This window comes from Phaethon aethereus, assembly GCF_964289735.1.
Source record: "Phaethon aethereus genome assembly, chromosome: 2".
In the NCBI taxonomy this organism is placed as follows: domain Eukaryota; kingdom Metazoa; phylum Chordata; class Aves; order Phaethontiformes; family Phaethontidae; genus Phaethon; species Phaethon aethereus.
Genome location: NC_138582.1, coordinates 6497400 through 6516249, shown reverse-complemented (window position 1 = coordinate 6516249; position 18850 = coordinate 6497400). Strand labels below are relative to the sequence as shown.

The 18850-nt window shown below is 40.3% G+C and overlaps 1 protein-coding gene across 1 annotated transcript in view; it reads right to left on the bottom strand.

Moving 5' to 3' along the window:
* The window catches only part of FAM135B (family with sequence similarity 135 member B), a gene marked incomplete at both ends in the record, with an annotated part of 148296 nt that overhangs the window by 25910 nt on the left and 103536 nt on the right, over positions 1-18850 (bottom strand). The window contains 2 exons of the mRNA XM_081996627.1: positions 2869-2918; positions 5630-5783. Coding sequence (XP_081852753.1) covers positions 2869-2918; positions 5630-5783 — 204 coding nt within the window. The remainder of the gene's footprint in view (positions 1-2868; positions 2919-5629; positions 5784-18850) is intronic.

Here is an 18850-nt window from a genome sequence, read left to right as displayed (position 1 = left end):
AGGGAAAGGGAAAGGGAAGGGAAGGGAAGGGGAAGGGGAAGGGGAAGGGGAAGGGGAAGGGGAAGGGGAAGGGGAAGGGGAAGGGGAAGGGAAGGGGAAGGGGAAGGGGAAGGGGAAGGGAAGGGGAAGGGGAAGGGGAAGGGGAAGGGGAAGGGGAAGGGGAAGGGGAGGGAAGGGAAGGGAAGGGAAGGGAAGGGAAGGGAAGGGAAGGGAAGGGAAGGGAAGGGAAGGGAAGGGAAGGAAGGAAGGGAAGGAAGGGAAGGGAAGGGAAGGGAAGGGAAGGGAAGGGAAGGGAAGGGAAGGAAGGGAAGGGAAGGGAAGGGAAGGGAAGGGAAGGAAGGAAGGGAAGGGAAGGGAAGGGAAGGAAGGAAGGAAGGGAAAGGAAAGGAAGGAAAGAAAGGAAAGGAAAGGAAAGGAAAGGAAAGGAAAGGAAAGGAAAGAAAGGAAAGGAAGGAAAGGAAAGGAAAGGAAAGGAAAGGAAAGGAAAGGAAAGGAACGGAAAGGAAAGGAAAGAAAGGAAAGGAAAGGAAAGGAAAGGAAAGGAAAGGAAGGAAAGGAAAGGAAAGGAAAGAAAGGAAAGGAAAGGAAAGGAAAGGAAAGGAAGGAAAGGAAAGGAAAGGAAAGGAAGGAAAGGAAGAAAGGAAAGGAAAGGAAAGGAAAGGAAAGGAAAGGAAAGGAAAGGAAGGAAAGGAAAGGAAAGGAAAGGAAAGGAAAGGAAAGGAAAGGAAAGGAAAGGAAAGGAAGGAAAGGAAAGGAAAGGAAGGAAAGGAAATGCCTGCTTTACTTATGAGTGTCTTATTGCACTGACAGTCCAGGGATTCAGTTCCTCAGAGCAAAACCCAGCAATTACAACGATCACCAAATGTGATTCTTAATCGACAGGGTTATTTAGGAGTTATTTTTGCTTGTTTGTTTACAAATCAATCATACAATTAAAAAAATATTTCCCTGCCACTTTCTCTTACATTGAGTATCTGCTGTGTTCTTGGGTTGAGTACAAAGCTATGGCAAGTTAAACTCAGGTTTTTCTTCTTTTGTTTTTATTTAATTTTAAAGATGGACCTGGATCTGGTAACACAGTGGTAATGGGAGACTAACCCCACAGGCTTCTCTCTATATGGTTGTAAAAACATTTTCTTCCTTTATAAATGTCTGGGTTTTGCATGTTCTGCTGGAAAGAAATTGTTTCAGTTCACATAATCCTAGAGGCAAAATACTGAGACAGCATTGTAAATACTAATCTGTACACCATACAGAGATACACATGACTTCAGGACTTACACTGCAGTGACGGTCAACACTGCGCCTATGTCCCACCAATATTGTACAAGATCTCAACGTTTATATCTTGAGAGTCTTTGCAAATTCACTGTCTTTATCATCAAATTGTGCATAGATGGATAGAAAGCTATCATCCCAAGCCACCAAGGCAAAACCTTTTCATGGTGTAAAGGAAAACCAAAGTTTTTATAACACCCCAGAGATCCAGCTGTTCCAGCTGTTGTGTTTGCCTGTTATTATGTGTTCCCTGCAGCTTTCAAACAGCAGTGAAAGCAGTCTGGTTTTATTAATATTGCCATGCAAAACAAGTCAATAAGCTTTATGTGAGAACATGAACTGAACAGGAATAGAAAATACAGAGAAATTAATGCTGGCATTTTCGGATGTGTGCCAAACTAATGTAGACTTTCTGAGACTCATAGAAAATAAGCCCAAAGGAGACTCTAGATTGTGTTGTCTGATCTCCTATACGCTGACAGCTTCAAAATCTAGTAGACCTGAGCCCAATAACTTATGTTTCTCTAAATCAAATTTATATGAAATCAGATTTCTTGCAGAGTATCCAAGACATAACTTAAAATTAAGAAATTTGTTATTTCAAACATTTTTCACCCAGGGCTGACAAACATTAGCCCACCATTTGTAACGGGAGTGTGAATGTACTTTCAGTTTTGTTTGGTTTCACCTTCTCTCCATTAATTGTTATTTTGTCATTCTTCTTTATTCTGTCCTTTCTGCTAATGAACTGAGCAAATCAGATCTATTAAATCTGATTATAAAGCATTTTCCCCAATGACCAGCTGACGTGCATTTTTTCCTGGCACCCTTGATGACTTGTCTGTGTCTCACTTGAAATAAACATGGCAGAAGCAAGTTCAAGAGAATAGTTCAGTCGCTTCTGTGCCAAAACCATTTTTTTCCTCCCATGAGCTTCCTTACGCATTTAGGCTTTTTTATTTGAAAAAAAATGGTTGTGCAACCTGCCAAAGGATCTTTTCTCCTTCAGCATAAAAGCTGAAATTGCAACCTACCCCCAAATCATTCTTTTCTGCATACTCTGATACTCAGGGCTAGGCTTGCTGAAGGATGTTAAAGTAATCTAACTAGTGATAGGACGAGAGGAAATGGCCTCAAGTTGCACCAGGGGAGGTTTAGATGGGATATTAGGAAAAATTTCTTCACCGAGAGGGTGGTCAAGCATTGGAACAGGCTGCCCAGGGAGGTGGTGGAGTCACCATCTCTGGAAGTGTTCAAAAACGTGTGGATGTGGCGCTTCAGGACATGGTTTAGGGAACATGGTGGTGCTGGATTAATGGTGGGACTTGCTGATCTTGAAGGTTCTTTCCAACCTAGTGATTCTGTGATTCTGTGATTCTGTAATCCAGGTGGTGACTTGATAAAAGTGACAGAAACATCTTGTGGCTAATCAACATTATGTGAAATTGTTGGTGGAAGAGAAACATTCAACAAACTTTCTGCTGGCACCAAATTCCCTTTCTTCCTGCTCTGATACATGACTGAACTGTCTCAGCGCACTTGAAAAATGGACTTGAAAAAAATAGGGGCAGATTCTGTTGAAGAAAGTACCTGCAGCTCCATACAAAGATGTGATAACGTCTCTTCCACAGATAGTTCCTCTAGGGAAAAAACACAAAGAAAGAGATCAGGATTGAGAACAGTAGATGTGAAATGTTAATGCTTTTCTGTTTATTCATGTGAGAAATAGGTCATTTGATATCTTTCCCAACAGACAAGTCTCTGTTTGGAGTTGGGCACTCCACAACCCACCTTGTACTTGCAGAGGTGCAGGTACAACTTCTGCGTGTGTAACCTGGACCAATAAACCTGTAGGAGTGCTGGAAGGTTCTTGTCAGGACAAAGACAACAGAATTTGGCTTTTTGTTGTCTACCCTCTCTTTTACTGGAAGTTTGCTTATTAGCCTTTGGTATTTATGGCCAACTCCAGAGCTGAATGCAAAGTGTTACCATGGCAAAGTCTGAGGATATGATGTGCAAGAAATGTTTCTCCATATTGCACTACACAGGACTGTGTAAGAGATACCAGAAATAACTGACTAGTAAAAGATTGGGCATCTCTGTACTGCCTTGTGGAGTGTAAGGACCTTTCCACCCCTACAGCAAGCAGCATTGCTTTGATGTGGTCTTGAGAGAATCCAACACAGGGACATTCCATTTTAAATGCAGCCACAGACTATAAGGCTAAGGAGGACAAGAATAAACTCTCCAACTTTGGCAGCTTGATTTTGCAATGTGGAACTTTCTAATAGTATCTGTAAAGAAACAAAGCAGAACAACCAACAGGCTAATCCCCTCCTCAGTCCCCAAATGACTCTTCTTAAATAGTACTAAAGAATGAGAAAGGACAGGCTGAGATGGGTAGCACCTTGAAAAAACCCATCCTTAGCTGGTAAAATTTGGGAAACAATCATTCCCACTTTTAATGCCTAAACTAGGATAGTATTTTTTTTTAATACACTACTCAGGGAGCTAGAAAAAAGAATCTAGAAATTCTGCAGAGATTTATAGTCTTGGCTTTATCTTAAATATCTTTAGAAACCTATGACAAGATTAATCTGACCAGTATAGAAGTTTACAACTGAATGAGTCATTTATATTCTTCCCATGGTCAATGGAAAAAAAAGAGCAAATACAAGGTGCCATTCATGCCATCCCAAGGTAGGAAGCACTACTTGTCAGATAACATATTTTACTGTCCTAAATGGGACTTGTGTTTCTCCCCAGTGACTGCAAGGAGAGAGATATAAAAATTTGTTTCATATTCAACATACTGGGTGAATCCCACACCCCGTGATTTTGCTGAGTTTTGCAACAGGTGTCAGAAGATTAGCTTTAAAACCAAATCTTCACTAGATTTTCAGACTGTGAATAAAATGATGCAAATAGCACTCTGTTTAAGAGGCTAAAGAGAGTATTTGCATTTAGGAAATTTGCATGCGTTACAACAAGTATGTTTGCAAATTAAGTGCCAGCTTCAGTGCCAGTAGTCATTTGAAACCCAAGCAAATTGTATTTAGAAAGCCAGTATGTGCGTATCTGGGGTCGTTCTCGAGTTCTGGTCAACCAACCATACATAACTCTGCCATCTCCCAACCTATAAGCCTGTCCAGGTGAGACATAAATCATCTACTAAGGTGCCTGATAACCAAGATGCCTGAAGCATGAGTTTTGTTGCATGTTGGATTCTGTCTGAGAGACAGAACATAAGTTGAAAATAAAAATGCTGTACTTTTTTTTTTCTTTCTTGTGGCTGCATTGAAAAAAACAATATGTGCTTTTCCCACCCTATGAGTTTTAGGTTATCTTGAAGGGAAATATATGTTGGGGAACAACACACGAAGTGGAAAATAGGAGCTATCAAGCCCATAAGTCTGTAAGGCATAATGTATTATGTTTGATAGTTCTTGTATACAAGCACTATACAGTGAAACAGGAAAATGCTTTTTGCTCCTTTTTAAAATCTGCTGACCTATGCAATCAACTCTCCTAATATAATTATCTCTGCAACATAAAAAATTGATAACTTCAAAACCTGCATAGAGAAATACAAAGACACAAAAACACAAATGTGAAATCATGAGCCACATTCCTTCAATTCAAAGAAACAGGTGGGAGAGCAAGAATTAGTCAAGGATGCGCCTCATTTTCACAGGAGCTCATGCTGTCGTTACAAACATGACTGAACACAAATTACAGAGCTCCATCAAATCCAGCCAGCCAGCACTTGCACATTGGACCAAAAAGGCCTGACCAGCCAAAAAGAACTTCTGCCAAAACCAGAAAATCTATTAAACAATTGAATTAGGAAGAAAAGCAGAATCATTTTAAAGAGCAAGTTGCAATTATGCAATTGGCAGGGAAGAAATACACTGCAAATTGCAAATGAGGGAGTATGTTTCATAAACACTCATATCATCTTTCAGATTTTTCTTTTCAGTTTTAAAAAAATATTTGCTCAAGAGAAGAAAAAGTGCTAGTTTTTCCCAGATCTCGTGGCAATTCAGAACGGGAAGTTCAAGTCTTCAAAAAGCAACTGAGACCAAAAATCACTGAAAGGCAAGTATGTGGGGAAATTTATCAGAATATTTTGCCCATTTACACATCAGGCCACCTTCAGTTCCTGTAAAAGGATTTATATAAACTGAGAAGGTGGTCATCTTTAACAGTGTGCCAAAATAATCACTAATCAAAACAGAGGGATAAAAATCCTCCAAAAACTCTGAGCAGCCCAAGAATTTTGGTATTGAAATGTGTATTGAAAATGCAGCACTGTACAATACTCAGTGATTTTAAATGTCTGTTCACTTACCCAACTTCAGCTGTGGTAAATCAGGAATCTCCTTCATGATGAGGGTGTAGTACATATGAAGTCCTCTTTGAGCATTCAAGAGAAGACGACAGAGGTCCTTATGCCATTTGTAAGCGTGCTGCATGCAGTTTTCAGATGGGACGTAAAAGCTGCCCTGTGTAACAAAAGTACCAAGAAAATAAAATATAGAGATTAAAATTCATGGTCTCCATTTGTCCTAGACATTTCCACAAAAATCCAGTTGTGGGCAGCCTTTCATTTCTAATGAAGCAATTGGCACCAAAGAGATTTTAAACATCCCTACCTCCTAGCCACTAGCTAGCTGGATGTGTAGCCGTAATAGTATCTCATTCTACATATACATTTTGCCCAAACCACACCGAATCTATCAAGTCCCAGCAATGCTGTCACGTGTACAAAAACCCTCAGTCCATCAGTCCAACAGAGAAATCCATCTCTGCCCTTCACATGACCCACTGTGGAGCCAATGTCTCCCCACAACTCAGACAGTGCTGTACAAAACACGTCCTCTCTACTCTAGGGATGGCTACATTCACTTTCTTTTTTCCTCATAACCTCTTATCCCCTTCTGCAAAGGTTGTAGCTTGAGAGTATTGTGGTATGCTTTTTTATTAATATTAGTGGAAAAAAAATGCAGATGGCATTGCTATCCTGTCAGCGAAAGTAAGCTACTCTGTACTCCAGGATCAATGTCTAGATTAGTATATCTCTTGTGGGAGAAGATGTAATTGGATAGATCACAGCATGTTTAATACAAAAATTTCCCAAACAACACATTTAGACTCAGAACATAAGCTGAGTTTGCATTAAAGCACCATAAATCAAAGTTCTCACTCTGTCAAAAAACACTGCTTCTACAAATTACTCATATTTTAAATTTGCACTGCTCGGATTTAAAATAAAACTATTTATTAAACTGTGGTTTTGTGCCCAGGATTTCATGAGGAGTTGCAAGCAGTAGTATGACAACTATCAGTAACAGCTCATATTTCTGAGGTTTCTGTATACATTTTACAATTTTTATCCAATGATGCAGTAGAAGGATATGTGACTACTTCCTAATCAATTATTATATCTGATTGTTTTTCCCCCAAACAGATGTACATAAATTATCTGTATTGCAGGAGAAGAAAGGGTTATGAAAACAGAGAACTGAAAAAGCCACCTTGGTTCTCTGTCCTTGAGCTTTATGAAATATCGCGTAAATTGAGATACATCTAGATCTCCTTTTTACAGCATATGGGCTGCACAAGGGCACCAGGATAGGACCTGCATTGTTGCATGGCCATGGAGAAACATGAACAATTTGTGACTTAGTCCACTGCTGGTCATTGACGGGGTAAGAATAGAGTTTCTGCATGCCAGCTAGTTACTGATTGCCTTTTTGGACACTGGCAGTCCCAATAGCTATGCTCTCTGGAAGTCCCGGGTAGCAGTTCTGCCGACCCTCCTCCTTACTTGTCCACGAATTGAAAACTCTGTCAATTCATGATCACTGTGCCCAAGACAGCCTCCAACCATCACATCAACCACAAGTCCTCCTCTGTTCACAAACAACAGGTCCAGCGAGGCATCTTCCCTAGTTGGCTGACACACCAGCTATGTCAGGAAGTTGTCTTCCACACCCTCCAGGAACTTCCTAGGTCTCCTCTCCACCGTATTGTATTTCCATATTTATTGTTAAGTTGAAGTCCCCCACAAGAACAAGGGCTAGCTATTGTGAGACTTCTCCCAGTTGCTTATAGAATACTTCATCAGCCTCTTCATCCTGGTTAGGTGGTCTGTAACAGACTCCCACCATGATATCTGCCTTGTTGGCCTTTCCTGATTCTTACCCATAAACACTTGACCCTTTCATCACTATCGTCAAGCTCTAGACAGTCAAAACACTCCCTAACATACCCCACTGCCCCTCATTCCTTGCCTATCCCTTCTGAAGAGTTTATAGCCATCCATTGCAGCACTCCAGTTGTGTGAGTCATCCCACCATGTTTCTATGATTGCAATTAGATCATAGTTTTCCAGGTGGACAATGGCTTCCAACTCCTCCTGTTTGTTGCATTGGTGTAGATACACTTCAGCTGGGCTATTGATCCTGCCATCTTTTTCTGGGAGAAGACCTAATTCCTGTGGGACTGTTCTCAGGTGCTTCCATGGTTTCCAACACAACAACAACCCTTGCGTCTTTGCTGCCACGTGGATCTCCATCCCCTGCCTCCACTGAGATGGCTGAGGTGTTGCACAGGACATTTCAGATGTGCTCCAGTGTACTCAGCACATCATGGAACATACTGAAGGACCTTGCTAGCACACCATCCCTCAAACATTGGTGTGCTGCCCCCAGGCTTATCTTTAGCGAGCCTGGTTTTACCTCTTTCCCCTTTCAAATCTAGTTTAAAGCTCTTTCTATAAGCCCTGCTAACTCTTGCACAAAGATTCTTTTCCCCCTTTGAGACAGGTGTAGCTTGCCTGTCACCAGCAGGCCTGGTGTCGTACAGATTGACCCATCATTAAAAAAAAACTAATTCTGCCAATGACACAGTCACAGAGCTAGGTATTGATCTCATGGCTCTTCCTGTTTCTTCCCTCATCATTCCCTGCAACTCAAGGATAGAGGAGCAGACTGCTTGTGCTCCTGATCCCTTAACCAGTTGTCCCAAGGCCCTGAAATCTCTCTTGACCGTCCTTGCACTGCTTATTGTAACGTTGTCACTGTCTACATGAAAAATCAATAACGAATAGTAATCTGAGGGCTGTACCAGAGCAGAACATTTTCTCATCACATATTTAACCCGGGCCTCAGGGAGGCAGTAGATTTCCCTCAGAAGTCGGTCCAGGACTGGCCTTCTGTTCCCTTCAGAAGAGAGTGTCCTATGACAATGACCCATCTTTTTTTCTTTATGGAAGTGGTTTTGATACAAGGGCTTAGGCAACACCTCCAACCTAGATGAATCATTGTCCTCGTCACTCCTTGGTTCCATTTGCAGAGCCTTGTACCCATCATGCCGGGGCAGCTGGGAAGGTGGGGTGGTCATGGAGGAGATGTGCCTGCTGCACTGGGCAGGAACTCGTTGCCATTGCCCCCATCCCTTAAGCCGCCGTGTTCAGCCGGGCGGAGAGAGGACAGGGACTCCTCCGTACCCTGTGTCCTGTCTGCCTGACAGGCCTGTCCCAGGGAAGGCGGGTGCAGTCCCCATAGTCTGCCTCCCTCTCGCACTCCCTGGTGCTCCCCAGCCTGCTCTCCTCCTCCCGGAGCTCTGTCCCCGAGCGGAGGAGCTCCTCTCCCCGGGCGCACCTCCCGCAGCCGCGCTCGCTGCTGCGTCCGGCCCTGGCGTGAGAGCAGGGCGCAGCCGGCAGCCCGGCACCGGGCTGGCAGCGCGGTCCTGCCGAGCTCTGCCGGGGAAGCGGCGTTGGTCGTGGTGGGGGCAGAGCTCAGAGAGGACGGGGCCTTGCGCCGGGTGGGTGCCATTGCTCGCTGCTCGAGCCGGCAGAGCTCCGGCGCCCTTCTGCGCGCCCTCACTGCACGAACCGGAGCTGCTCGCCTCAGTGACAGGCCTCATCAGCACTGCCGGACGAGCTGTGGGCTCCTGCCAGGTCTCTCCACTCCCCTGAGGTTCCCCCGGTTCAGCAACCCCGCTGTGCCCCGCGCTGGAGCGCTGCGCTGCCGATGCCGCTGGCACTAGAGCTGCTCACCTCGGCGACTGAGTAAATGTAAAATACGTCACAGTTTCTTGCTTCTCATTGGCGAAACAGAGAAACTAGTTTTCCTACGTGTCAGGTGAGCACCTAGGTGTGCACATTGTGCCAAAAAGGATATATCACTTAAGGTATGTTTGCAGGGTGTAATGAAGGATCACGTACATATAGTTTTATTTTCTCCATTTCTCTGTTTACTGAGCAGTGACGACATAAAGAAAAACCTAGTCAAAAGCCATCTAAAAACAACTACTTGGTGTTTTGGAATTGTAAAGTCTTCAGTTCAATTTGATCATGTTCTGCAACACTAGATCCTAACTCTGGGTTGTCACTAGCCCTTGTCCATCTGTCCTCTAAGATGTTTTTCTAGATGTACCCGGCCAAGTAAAATAGCCTGTAAAATCAACAATTCAAATAAACTTGAACACATCCCTGTTGAATACGTTTAAATAAATCAGCCTTTTAAATGAATAGGTGTCCTCTGTAATGCTTTTTTCAGTCACCAGATTTCTCCTATAATTAGAGTGTATTACTTTATAAATGTACTTTTCCTTTATAATAAGAGAAAGGAAAATTAAATGAGAAATGCAAACACTGTAATTAAATAAGGTTCATGCCAAATCATTATTCAAATGCAGAGAACAATTTGTGAATATCCATTTCCAGTGTACTAAATCCATCTAATATCACAAGGCACCAACTGGATTTTATGCTTTGTAATAGTACAAGTAAGTTACTTGTATTTGTTTTGAATTAAAGTCTTTTCACAAGCTATGTTAACTGTGTGCAATGTTCAACAATAGCACTAACAGTTGGTAAATTAGACCCTTTACATTTAATCTAATTCAAAACATCATTTCACAATTCAGATACAAATTCAAATTGCTTGTCAAGAATTTTAAGATGCTAAAAAGCCATTCCAGACTAAATAGACAAGTTTTGCAGTCTCTAGCGGCATTTTATTAGCAGGCAGAACTAGCTTACCTTGCCTACTTCTGGTGAAGATCTAGAAAACTGCTTGAAAAAGAGGAACAAATCTCAGCATCCCAAGATGAATTCAGTTTCTGAGAGCACAGTGTCTGCCCATTTGTCTGCCTGCCCATGTTTGTCACCTAACGTATAAATTTTATTTTATCTTCAAACCCACTGAACCAGGAGATTCTTCATCTTTGCTTTGGAGACTGTTTTCTAAGACAGGAGATTTACTGTTATTTGGTGGTGGGAAATGAAGTTAGAGTTATGGCTTGAGCTAATACGTTAGTGTTTACACCTCATTATCCTTTTTTTTTTTTTAAAAAAAGAAGATTAAATAATTTCTCGTAATTAGGTATATGAATGAAGCATACGGGCAGAAGAATACTCTTTCACGTGTGTAGGAAAGAGGGCTGTTTGTACTCTATAATTAAAAAAGAAAAAAACAAAACAGGAAGAGAGCCAGGAGTTATATCATGCAGCTTACATTATGCCAGTTATCTTATGCTTGTTAATTATTTCACAAAAATTTACAACTTCAAAGTGTTTGCTAAAAAACCCACCCAACCAACCAACCAAACAAAAAAACCTTAATTTATTGGGATCTTTGCATCAGGTAACACTTGTACGGGAATCCAATCTCCTGAACAGGACAGTTGGTTGCTGTCTAGATGATGCAAGTCTGCATTGCAAGGGTCTTTACAGTGATCTCCAGCTGGAGCTGGTAGGAGTCCCCCAACTGTTGCTCTGCTGAATTCCTACATCCAGCCGGGCTGTGGTCCTGTGTGACCACTCCAGCTCATGCATCATCCATTGTTATTCAGTATCTTAAACTAAATGCAAAATATCTGATTAATATCTCAACTGTTAATGTAGGACTGTTCTAGCAAAACCTCTGCATGAATACTTGCTGTTGACCATCCGTAAGAATCTCACCTGTTTTCAGCAAGGTCACTTCTGCATCAGGAACCTCCCAGCAGAGTCTCCGGGACAGCCAGATTGGCCACCTAGATGTTATATTTATAATATGCTTACAGCTCTTGCCACCTATGATAAAATGCTTTATTTTACAGAAGCTGGCAAATGCTTTCAAAAGCATAATTTCCAAAAGATTCATATTACTTATGTTGCAGTTAAGACAGAGACCCCAATAAAAACAGAAGGTCTGCTATACCTAGCCCTCTACAGAGACAGAAATCAAACATAGATTTACTAACTGGATAAAATTATTTTAGGTTCTTCTCCTGACCTTTGTTTCTCTCCCTCCTTTAACCCTGTTTTTTATTTTTTGCTAAGAAACTAATAGTAGACCCTTTTCACATGAAGGGATGCACATGTTGAGGGAGATGTGATATATCCCTCTTAACCAAATCAGTGTCGTGAATGTAAAATGTAAAATCTACAGCTTGAGCAGAGGGTACCAGTGGTGGGATGAGGACAAGTTCTTACCCCATTTACTGAAACTGGTTGCATGTCAGAAATTATTTTTGTCTTAAAGAGGTTATCATGTAAATATGCTAAATGGAACTCTGAGAGAAGACCGAAGACGCAAAGGATGTCTTTTTCTGAGATCCAAAGTGGTTTGTATAGCAGAACTGACATGAAATCCAAACAAAAAAAAAAGAACCTTGATGTTTTGAAATGAAGTAGTTTCAATGAGAATGTTTCATGAGTAGAAAACCAGAAAAATCATGCATTTAAATAAATATAATAATAATTTGACTAAGAATATTTTTCTAAATATATATGGTATGTATATAAAAAATCCTATATGTATACACACATGCGTGTATATATACATGTTTACATTTCCATTCAACTATAAAAAAAAAACCAAAACAAAACAACTCCTACTCATTAATTCACTCATCAATAGAAAAGAACTTCTAGATCCCTGTGCCAGACAGTGAAAAATTATTGGCGTATCTGAAACCATACCATAGTTCAAAGACATGAAAGTTCCACAGTAGCCAACTTGTGGATGCCGTTCTGTGGTGACAGATTGTTTCTTCTTAGCCTGGTTTCCTCAGCAAACACTACATATTGAATCACACTGTCTGTGTATGTGCCACTCTGCCAGTGCTCACAGCAAGTTTTCAAAATGGTGGCTGAATTTAGCCTTCTTTGAGAGGTAGGAAAAAGTCCCCAAGACATTAAATGCCTAAAGGTGTGGTGAAAATGGGTGTTCAAGAAAGAAAAGGGACTTGAAATATTTGTCTAACAGAAAGACTGTAGACTATGTATAACAGGCATGGTACACAAAGGTTGGTCCTATCTGGGGGGAAAGCAATACACCTCTGCGTTCTCCGTCTGGCAGCAGCAGATCTGTGAACACAGAACTTTCCAGAGGGATGGGTGACAACCACATAAGCCAGCTCCTATAAACCTCATTCCTCTAATATCCCCTAACAGGAAGACGGGAGAAACAGTTATGGAAAACCGGGAAAATTAAGTACCTTCCCTCAAACAAAGTGAAACCGAGAACCAGACATGTAAGATAAAGAGATATATTGGACTAAGATGCACTTGAATGTGCATATTCTATCACCTTAATTAATTGACTTGCTTGTATTGATTTACTAGTCTGCTATATGATATGATGGTTCATTACCCAAAGCTCTAAAATAAAATAAAAATAAAATTTATGACATTAGTAACACTAATCAAAAATGTCAATAAAGGACAATGGTTAGAAAGACATATATGGAATTATTTATATTTTGCCTCTCACTAAATCTGTTATGTAAGAAAACGTACGCTGGTATTTCATGAATAAAGATACAATTTGACATTTATATTAACTCTTAAAGTTAGAGTTATGTTGTCAAAACCACCAGGATGATAATAAAGAGAAAAAATAGTGAGATTGGAGTCTGATTTAGTGATAAATTACACTTTGTACAAAATTAGCAGGAAGAAAGCATTTGACTTGAGACCCTTGAAAAACAGGAACCATCAGTCTTGAAAAAAAGGCCATCCTCTGAACAGGTAGAAGAGAATTTTCCTGGTCAGCTCTAATGGTTGTGTCTCGGGATTTCAATACTATAAGTTACTGTTCAAAGCACAAGCTATAGGTTTCTTAATTACAAGTGGCTGAGAAAGAATTTAATAGGAAAATTTAAATCTAAAAATACCATTCTAGTAAAATGAAATGCTTCACAGGTCACATAGATTTCCTTTCAAGTTCGTCTAGGAGGAAAACCTGGTGAAACACTGACAAAGTTCCAAAAGTATTGACACTCTTAGAACAAAACATTTTGATTTTTCATTTCAAATAAACCTTCTGGCTTTTTTTTTCATTTGCTTTTGTGTCAAGATCATGTTCAGATAGGAGTATATAGTATAGTTTGAAAGTCCAAAACAAAACAAAAATTATGCACAGGTGTTTTGGTTTGTTGTAGCTTTTTCCTAGATTTTTCTTTTAGGGGACATTTCGCAATTCATTAATTTCTATTCAATAGAAATTAAGCCAAATTCTGAAATCTCCTCAGCTTGTCTGAAATCTATTTCCTACATCATTTTGAAAACTGAACCTAACGTCTAGAGGTCAAGTTACATCTTAATATATCATCACAAGCGCCTACAATCATGATGGCTCTTCATGTAAAAGCACACATAGGGGATTCTATAGAAGTCTTTAAACAATTCAGATGAAGGGAAAAAATTCCATTTCCTCCACCTGATCTCTAGGGTTATACATCACCACAGGGAAAATGAAAGCCATAAAGACTTCTTTAGCAGTAAATTAAGCACTGGGGATGACATCTCATGAAAGTTAGAGCAGGTATCTGATAGGAGGTATACTTCTTCCAAGATGAGCACTGAATCATCTGACACAAGAAAAGTCATATGCTTTCTGTTCCGTCTGTTGGATATATGTATGAAAATGACACATACCTGTCCACATCTTCATCTTGTTATTAGCAAGAGTCTGTGTAGAGAATATTCACAAAGCACGCTGAGGTTCCCTTTGTCTAAGAGATGATATAGCTATGCTGAATAATTATTTTATGGGAAAAAAAACGTGTCTGATTTTCAAACTGTTTGAAAATAATTGTTTATGGAAAAAAGGGGCCAGCTTAGATGCATCGCTAGACAGAGAGACAGACATATACATATAAAAACGCATTCTTTATATGTATAAATACACACACAGAGATATGGTGTAAATCTGACCTCCTAAACAAAATAACACAGTGGTGATGTCAAAGACTGCCTTAGTACATTGTCCTTCTTGATTAAAGAGAGTCCACACTCTTTACTCACAGATAGGGAAAGCAAATCCAGTCTTGTTGCTGTGATCAAACTGAGCTGAAGAATTGCCTTGTTATTACACATCACTGTAGGCAGCAGGCATAAACTCAGTTCTAAAAGGACAATTATTAACACTTTTTTGTCTCTCCCACCTCACATACTCGCTCCTATAGAAGGAGATACTGTTTAGTGGTGTAATGCAATTGCGCCGGTAGAATCGGCATTCAGGACAACAGAAAGTACCAAAAACCTTTTTCATTCAATTTTTACACATAGCAATGGGGAAGGAAACGTTCAGCTGCTGCCCTGGCTGGGGTGTAGATGACTTTATGCTCTGTAATCATGCAGGTTAGCAGCTGGCAGAGGGCTTTGGCCCTTTTCATTAATGGTATGTACTGCCTGACACGAAATACATGAATAATAAATAAATAAATACATGTAACACGGGATTTTATAGCATCTTAATATTTTTGTTTTTAAAAGTTTGCAATTAATTACATAGGTATCAATGATCAAAACTCTAACACATAATCCCGGTTTGCTCACATATGAATGGTGAGATTAGTATCTAGTAAAACTTTCATATTTGGACTGTAAACATGATAAACTCAGTTTATCATCCTGGACCCCCTTCATAGCACATAGAGAGAAACAGGCATTTCTGAGCACAGTACATCCCCTCTACTTCAATGTTGATGTTACAATGCATTATTCCCTAGAAATGCTCCTTGCTTTCCACAGATTGTGTATGAAGGAAAATTAAACTAGAAGCTTGGATGCAGACAATTCAGAGATGTGCAGAGAATTTTCACCCCAGCGCTTACGTAAAAAATAAATAAAGTAATTCATATAGTTTGGAACTGTCTTTTCCTAGTGAATTGTGACATTTTAGGGCTTAGAGGTAACAGAGCTTTTAATTTAATTTACTTTTTTAATTCTCTAGCTTTTGGAGAAAGAATCAGGATTTAATTGGGGGATTATATTTATGTCAGTCTGGAAATACTGAAATATCAATGGCAATAAAAACAACACATGAAGATTAACAGGCTCTGTTTTTATATAGCAGTTGTCATTTATAAAATCTGAAGTGCATCATAAATAAGTCAGTACCATTTTCCATATTTTGCATTTGAGAAAACTAATGCTCAGAAGATCATCTGAGCAGTTCTTTTCAGGTGCAGGCAGAGGGAGAGAACTGCAGGGCATCCTGAATTTGAATAGATATTTTCTTCCCTCAAACAACATGAATGTTTCAGACACAATTATTCGGATTTTTCATTCAGCGATAACAGTTGGCTCCAAGAAGCTGACAACCAGTCCCAAGAGCGTGTATTTGTCTGGGTCTAGTGTGAGCTTGGAGATCCTCTAACTTAGAGACAAAACAAGAACTGGAAGGACTTGTGATGGAAGTGAAGAGGTGAGTAGAGAAGTGAAGGTCCCATCTTGTGTTGTCCTCACAGTGTACCCTGCAGGAGGGTACGGCTAAAGGAGGTACAAGAGCCAACTGAAGATACTTTGCCAGAGCATATGGGCTAGTTCAGACCCGACAAACAAATTAGTTAAAACCAGTTCTCTTGCAGATGCTATTTCTCTCATCGTGTTTGGCACAATATGCTATTAAACACAGTGAACTTCTGTCATACTCCATGCACTGAGCTACTTGGCTCAGTGTTGCTTTCTGATCCACAGACTCAGAGAAAATGGCCACACTGAAATGTTCTTTATTTAATAAAAGCTACAGCGAGGACCACATCTTCCTATTTAGAAATGCCAGGCTCTATTAAATACTGCCAGTCACTGCCAGAGAGAAAGTGACTTCAGACTTAGATATCTGTTCATGTGTGACTAGAGCTACGGGAATAATTGATTTTACACTTAGGTGCCCAAACAGGGAAAAAAAGAACATGTTAGGTCAACTTAGAAAGAAAGTATTTCCTTGTTCAGAGTGAAATGAAACACTTCTTTTTTTTCTTTTTTTTTTGAAGACATTTTGATACTGATTGTAAGTTACCTAATTATGGTGGTTTCGTATGTCAAGGCTTAAGCACCATAACAGACCTTGCACACCTTCTTAATGCACTACAGATACAAATCAAAACACAACCTTAAACTCATCTGTCCATTGTGAAGTGAGACAAATTGCCGTGTGCTGAATCATGTAACATAGCACAGGATGCCACAGCATTTTTTTTTAAGCTGGGGAACAGTAAACAGTAGGTTGCAGAGAGGATGTTCATATGGAAAATATATTCCAGCCTACTATAACACATGCCTATTTCACGGTTTCCCCCAAAGGTGGCGGACTGAAGTCAGCAATTGCATCACCCATTCATATCTCTGATGACAGTATTTGGGCTCTCCCACTTGTTAGGAAAATGGCATACCAATGGACTACAACATATAGTTGTAGGCATTCAGTTTCAGGAAAGTCGCAGTACACTTGTCCCACCGCCACTCCATTTGGGCTTTCAGAAATTTTGTTCCTTTTTTTCCCTTCCAAACTGTTCACTTGAAATTGCCTCAAAATTCAATATCACAGTGATCAAACATTTGATGAGTCCTACTTTTAAGGTCGAGTATTATCACTGGAAACAGAGGAAGAGGGTCCTGACTCATACTTTGCCACTAAGCATAGGGTCAACTCAGCAGTCTCGTTAAAGAAATCTACCTAAACAACCAAATTCATTTTGTTTATGCAGCAGATCATGACAATGAAAACTTTGCTTGGGCCTAGTGAAATTTCTCAACAAACTGTGCTTGAGTTGTGTGAAGACCTTGAGAGAGAAGCACATAAAGCTGCCATTTTAAGCCTAATAAGCACAACCACTTGCATCCTGCTACTCTCTTAAAATAAAACTATACTCAGCTACAAACATATCCATATATGGAGGAAGAGTTAATTACTTCAAACACTGGAGCACCAACTTGATATAAGATAAAGGATGGATTTTTAGTGTTACTGCAGCCTGAAAAAGTAGTTTATTTTGAAGACTATGTTTCAAACCAGGAGGTTGAGTAAAAAGTATCAGCCAGGAAGTTATGGTACTTACGACCCTGGTGGTACACAAATCATGCACAAGTTATACAAAGCAGGAACTTGAATTAGAGAACTGTATGTGATTTGAAAGGTGAGCTCATTGGTGCAGCCTATCGACTATGTATTAGCATTACCTATAAGCTGAGCAGAGGGGAAAAAACATCTGCGACTAGCGAGTGGGGAATTTGGTGACAAAGTGAACATGGATCCACATCTATGGGGACAGAAAGGGAGAAATTAGATGGGGATGTAAGACTGGAGTCTTACTTTGGAAGATGTGCAATAAGAAATGGGAGGAGATGGATTGCTGATCACTCCAAGAAGTAGTATCCTGTTTCTGTATTTCTTTTTTTCGTGACTGGTGTAAGACATAAAAGTAGAAGTAGAATTTGCTTCTCAGATATCATTGAGATGAGTGCGTTTGACATTTGTGCAAAAGAAAAGATTCAAAGACAAAGACAAGGATCCTATTGTCCAAAGAAAGAAATATATAACAAACAAGTGCAGAAAGGATCCAGCAGGGTTGCTGGAGCATGTCCAGAGAAGGGCAACAAAGCTGGTGAGGGGTCCGGAGCACAAGTCTTATGAGAAGCTGCTGAGGGAACTGGGGTTGTTCAGTCTGGAGGAGAGGAGGCTGAGGGGAGACCTTATCGCTCTCTACAAGTACCAGAAAGGGGGTTGTGGTGAGGTGGTTGTTGGTCTCTTCTCCCAAGTAACTAGTGATAGGACGAGAGGAAACGGCCTCAAGTTGCACCAGGGGAGGTTTATACTGGATATTAGGAAAAATATCTTTACTGAAAAAGTGGTCAAGCATTGGAACAGGCTGCCCAGGGAGGTGGTGGAGTCACCATCCCTGGAAATAGTCAAAAAACATGTGGACATGGCACTTCAGGACATGGTTTAGTGGGCATGGTGGTGTTGGATTGACGGTTGGACTTGATGATCTTAAGGGTCTTTTCCAACTTTAATGATTATATGATTCTATGATAATAAAAAGATTGACAAAAATCAAGTCCTGCTTAAATGTGGTGATGAATTTCCTCATTTCCTGTTCACATTTTGCAGAAAGGACCTTTATGATTTCAATGCTGCCACAAGCAAAATCTGAGGACCATTACTTAAGCATTATGAAATATAAAATAAGAGATATTTCCTTTTCTTGGGGAACATAGAATTCAAAGAGGCTGGACAAAACAAAAACGAACAAAAAAACCCCACCCAAAAAACGAAACCAAAAATAC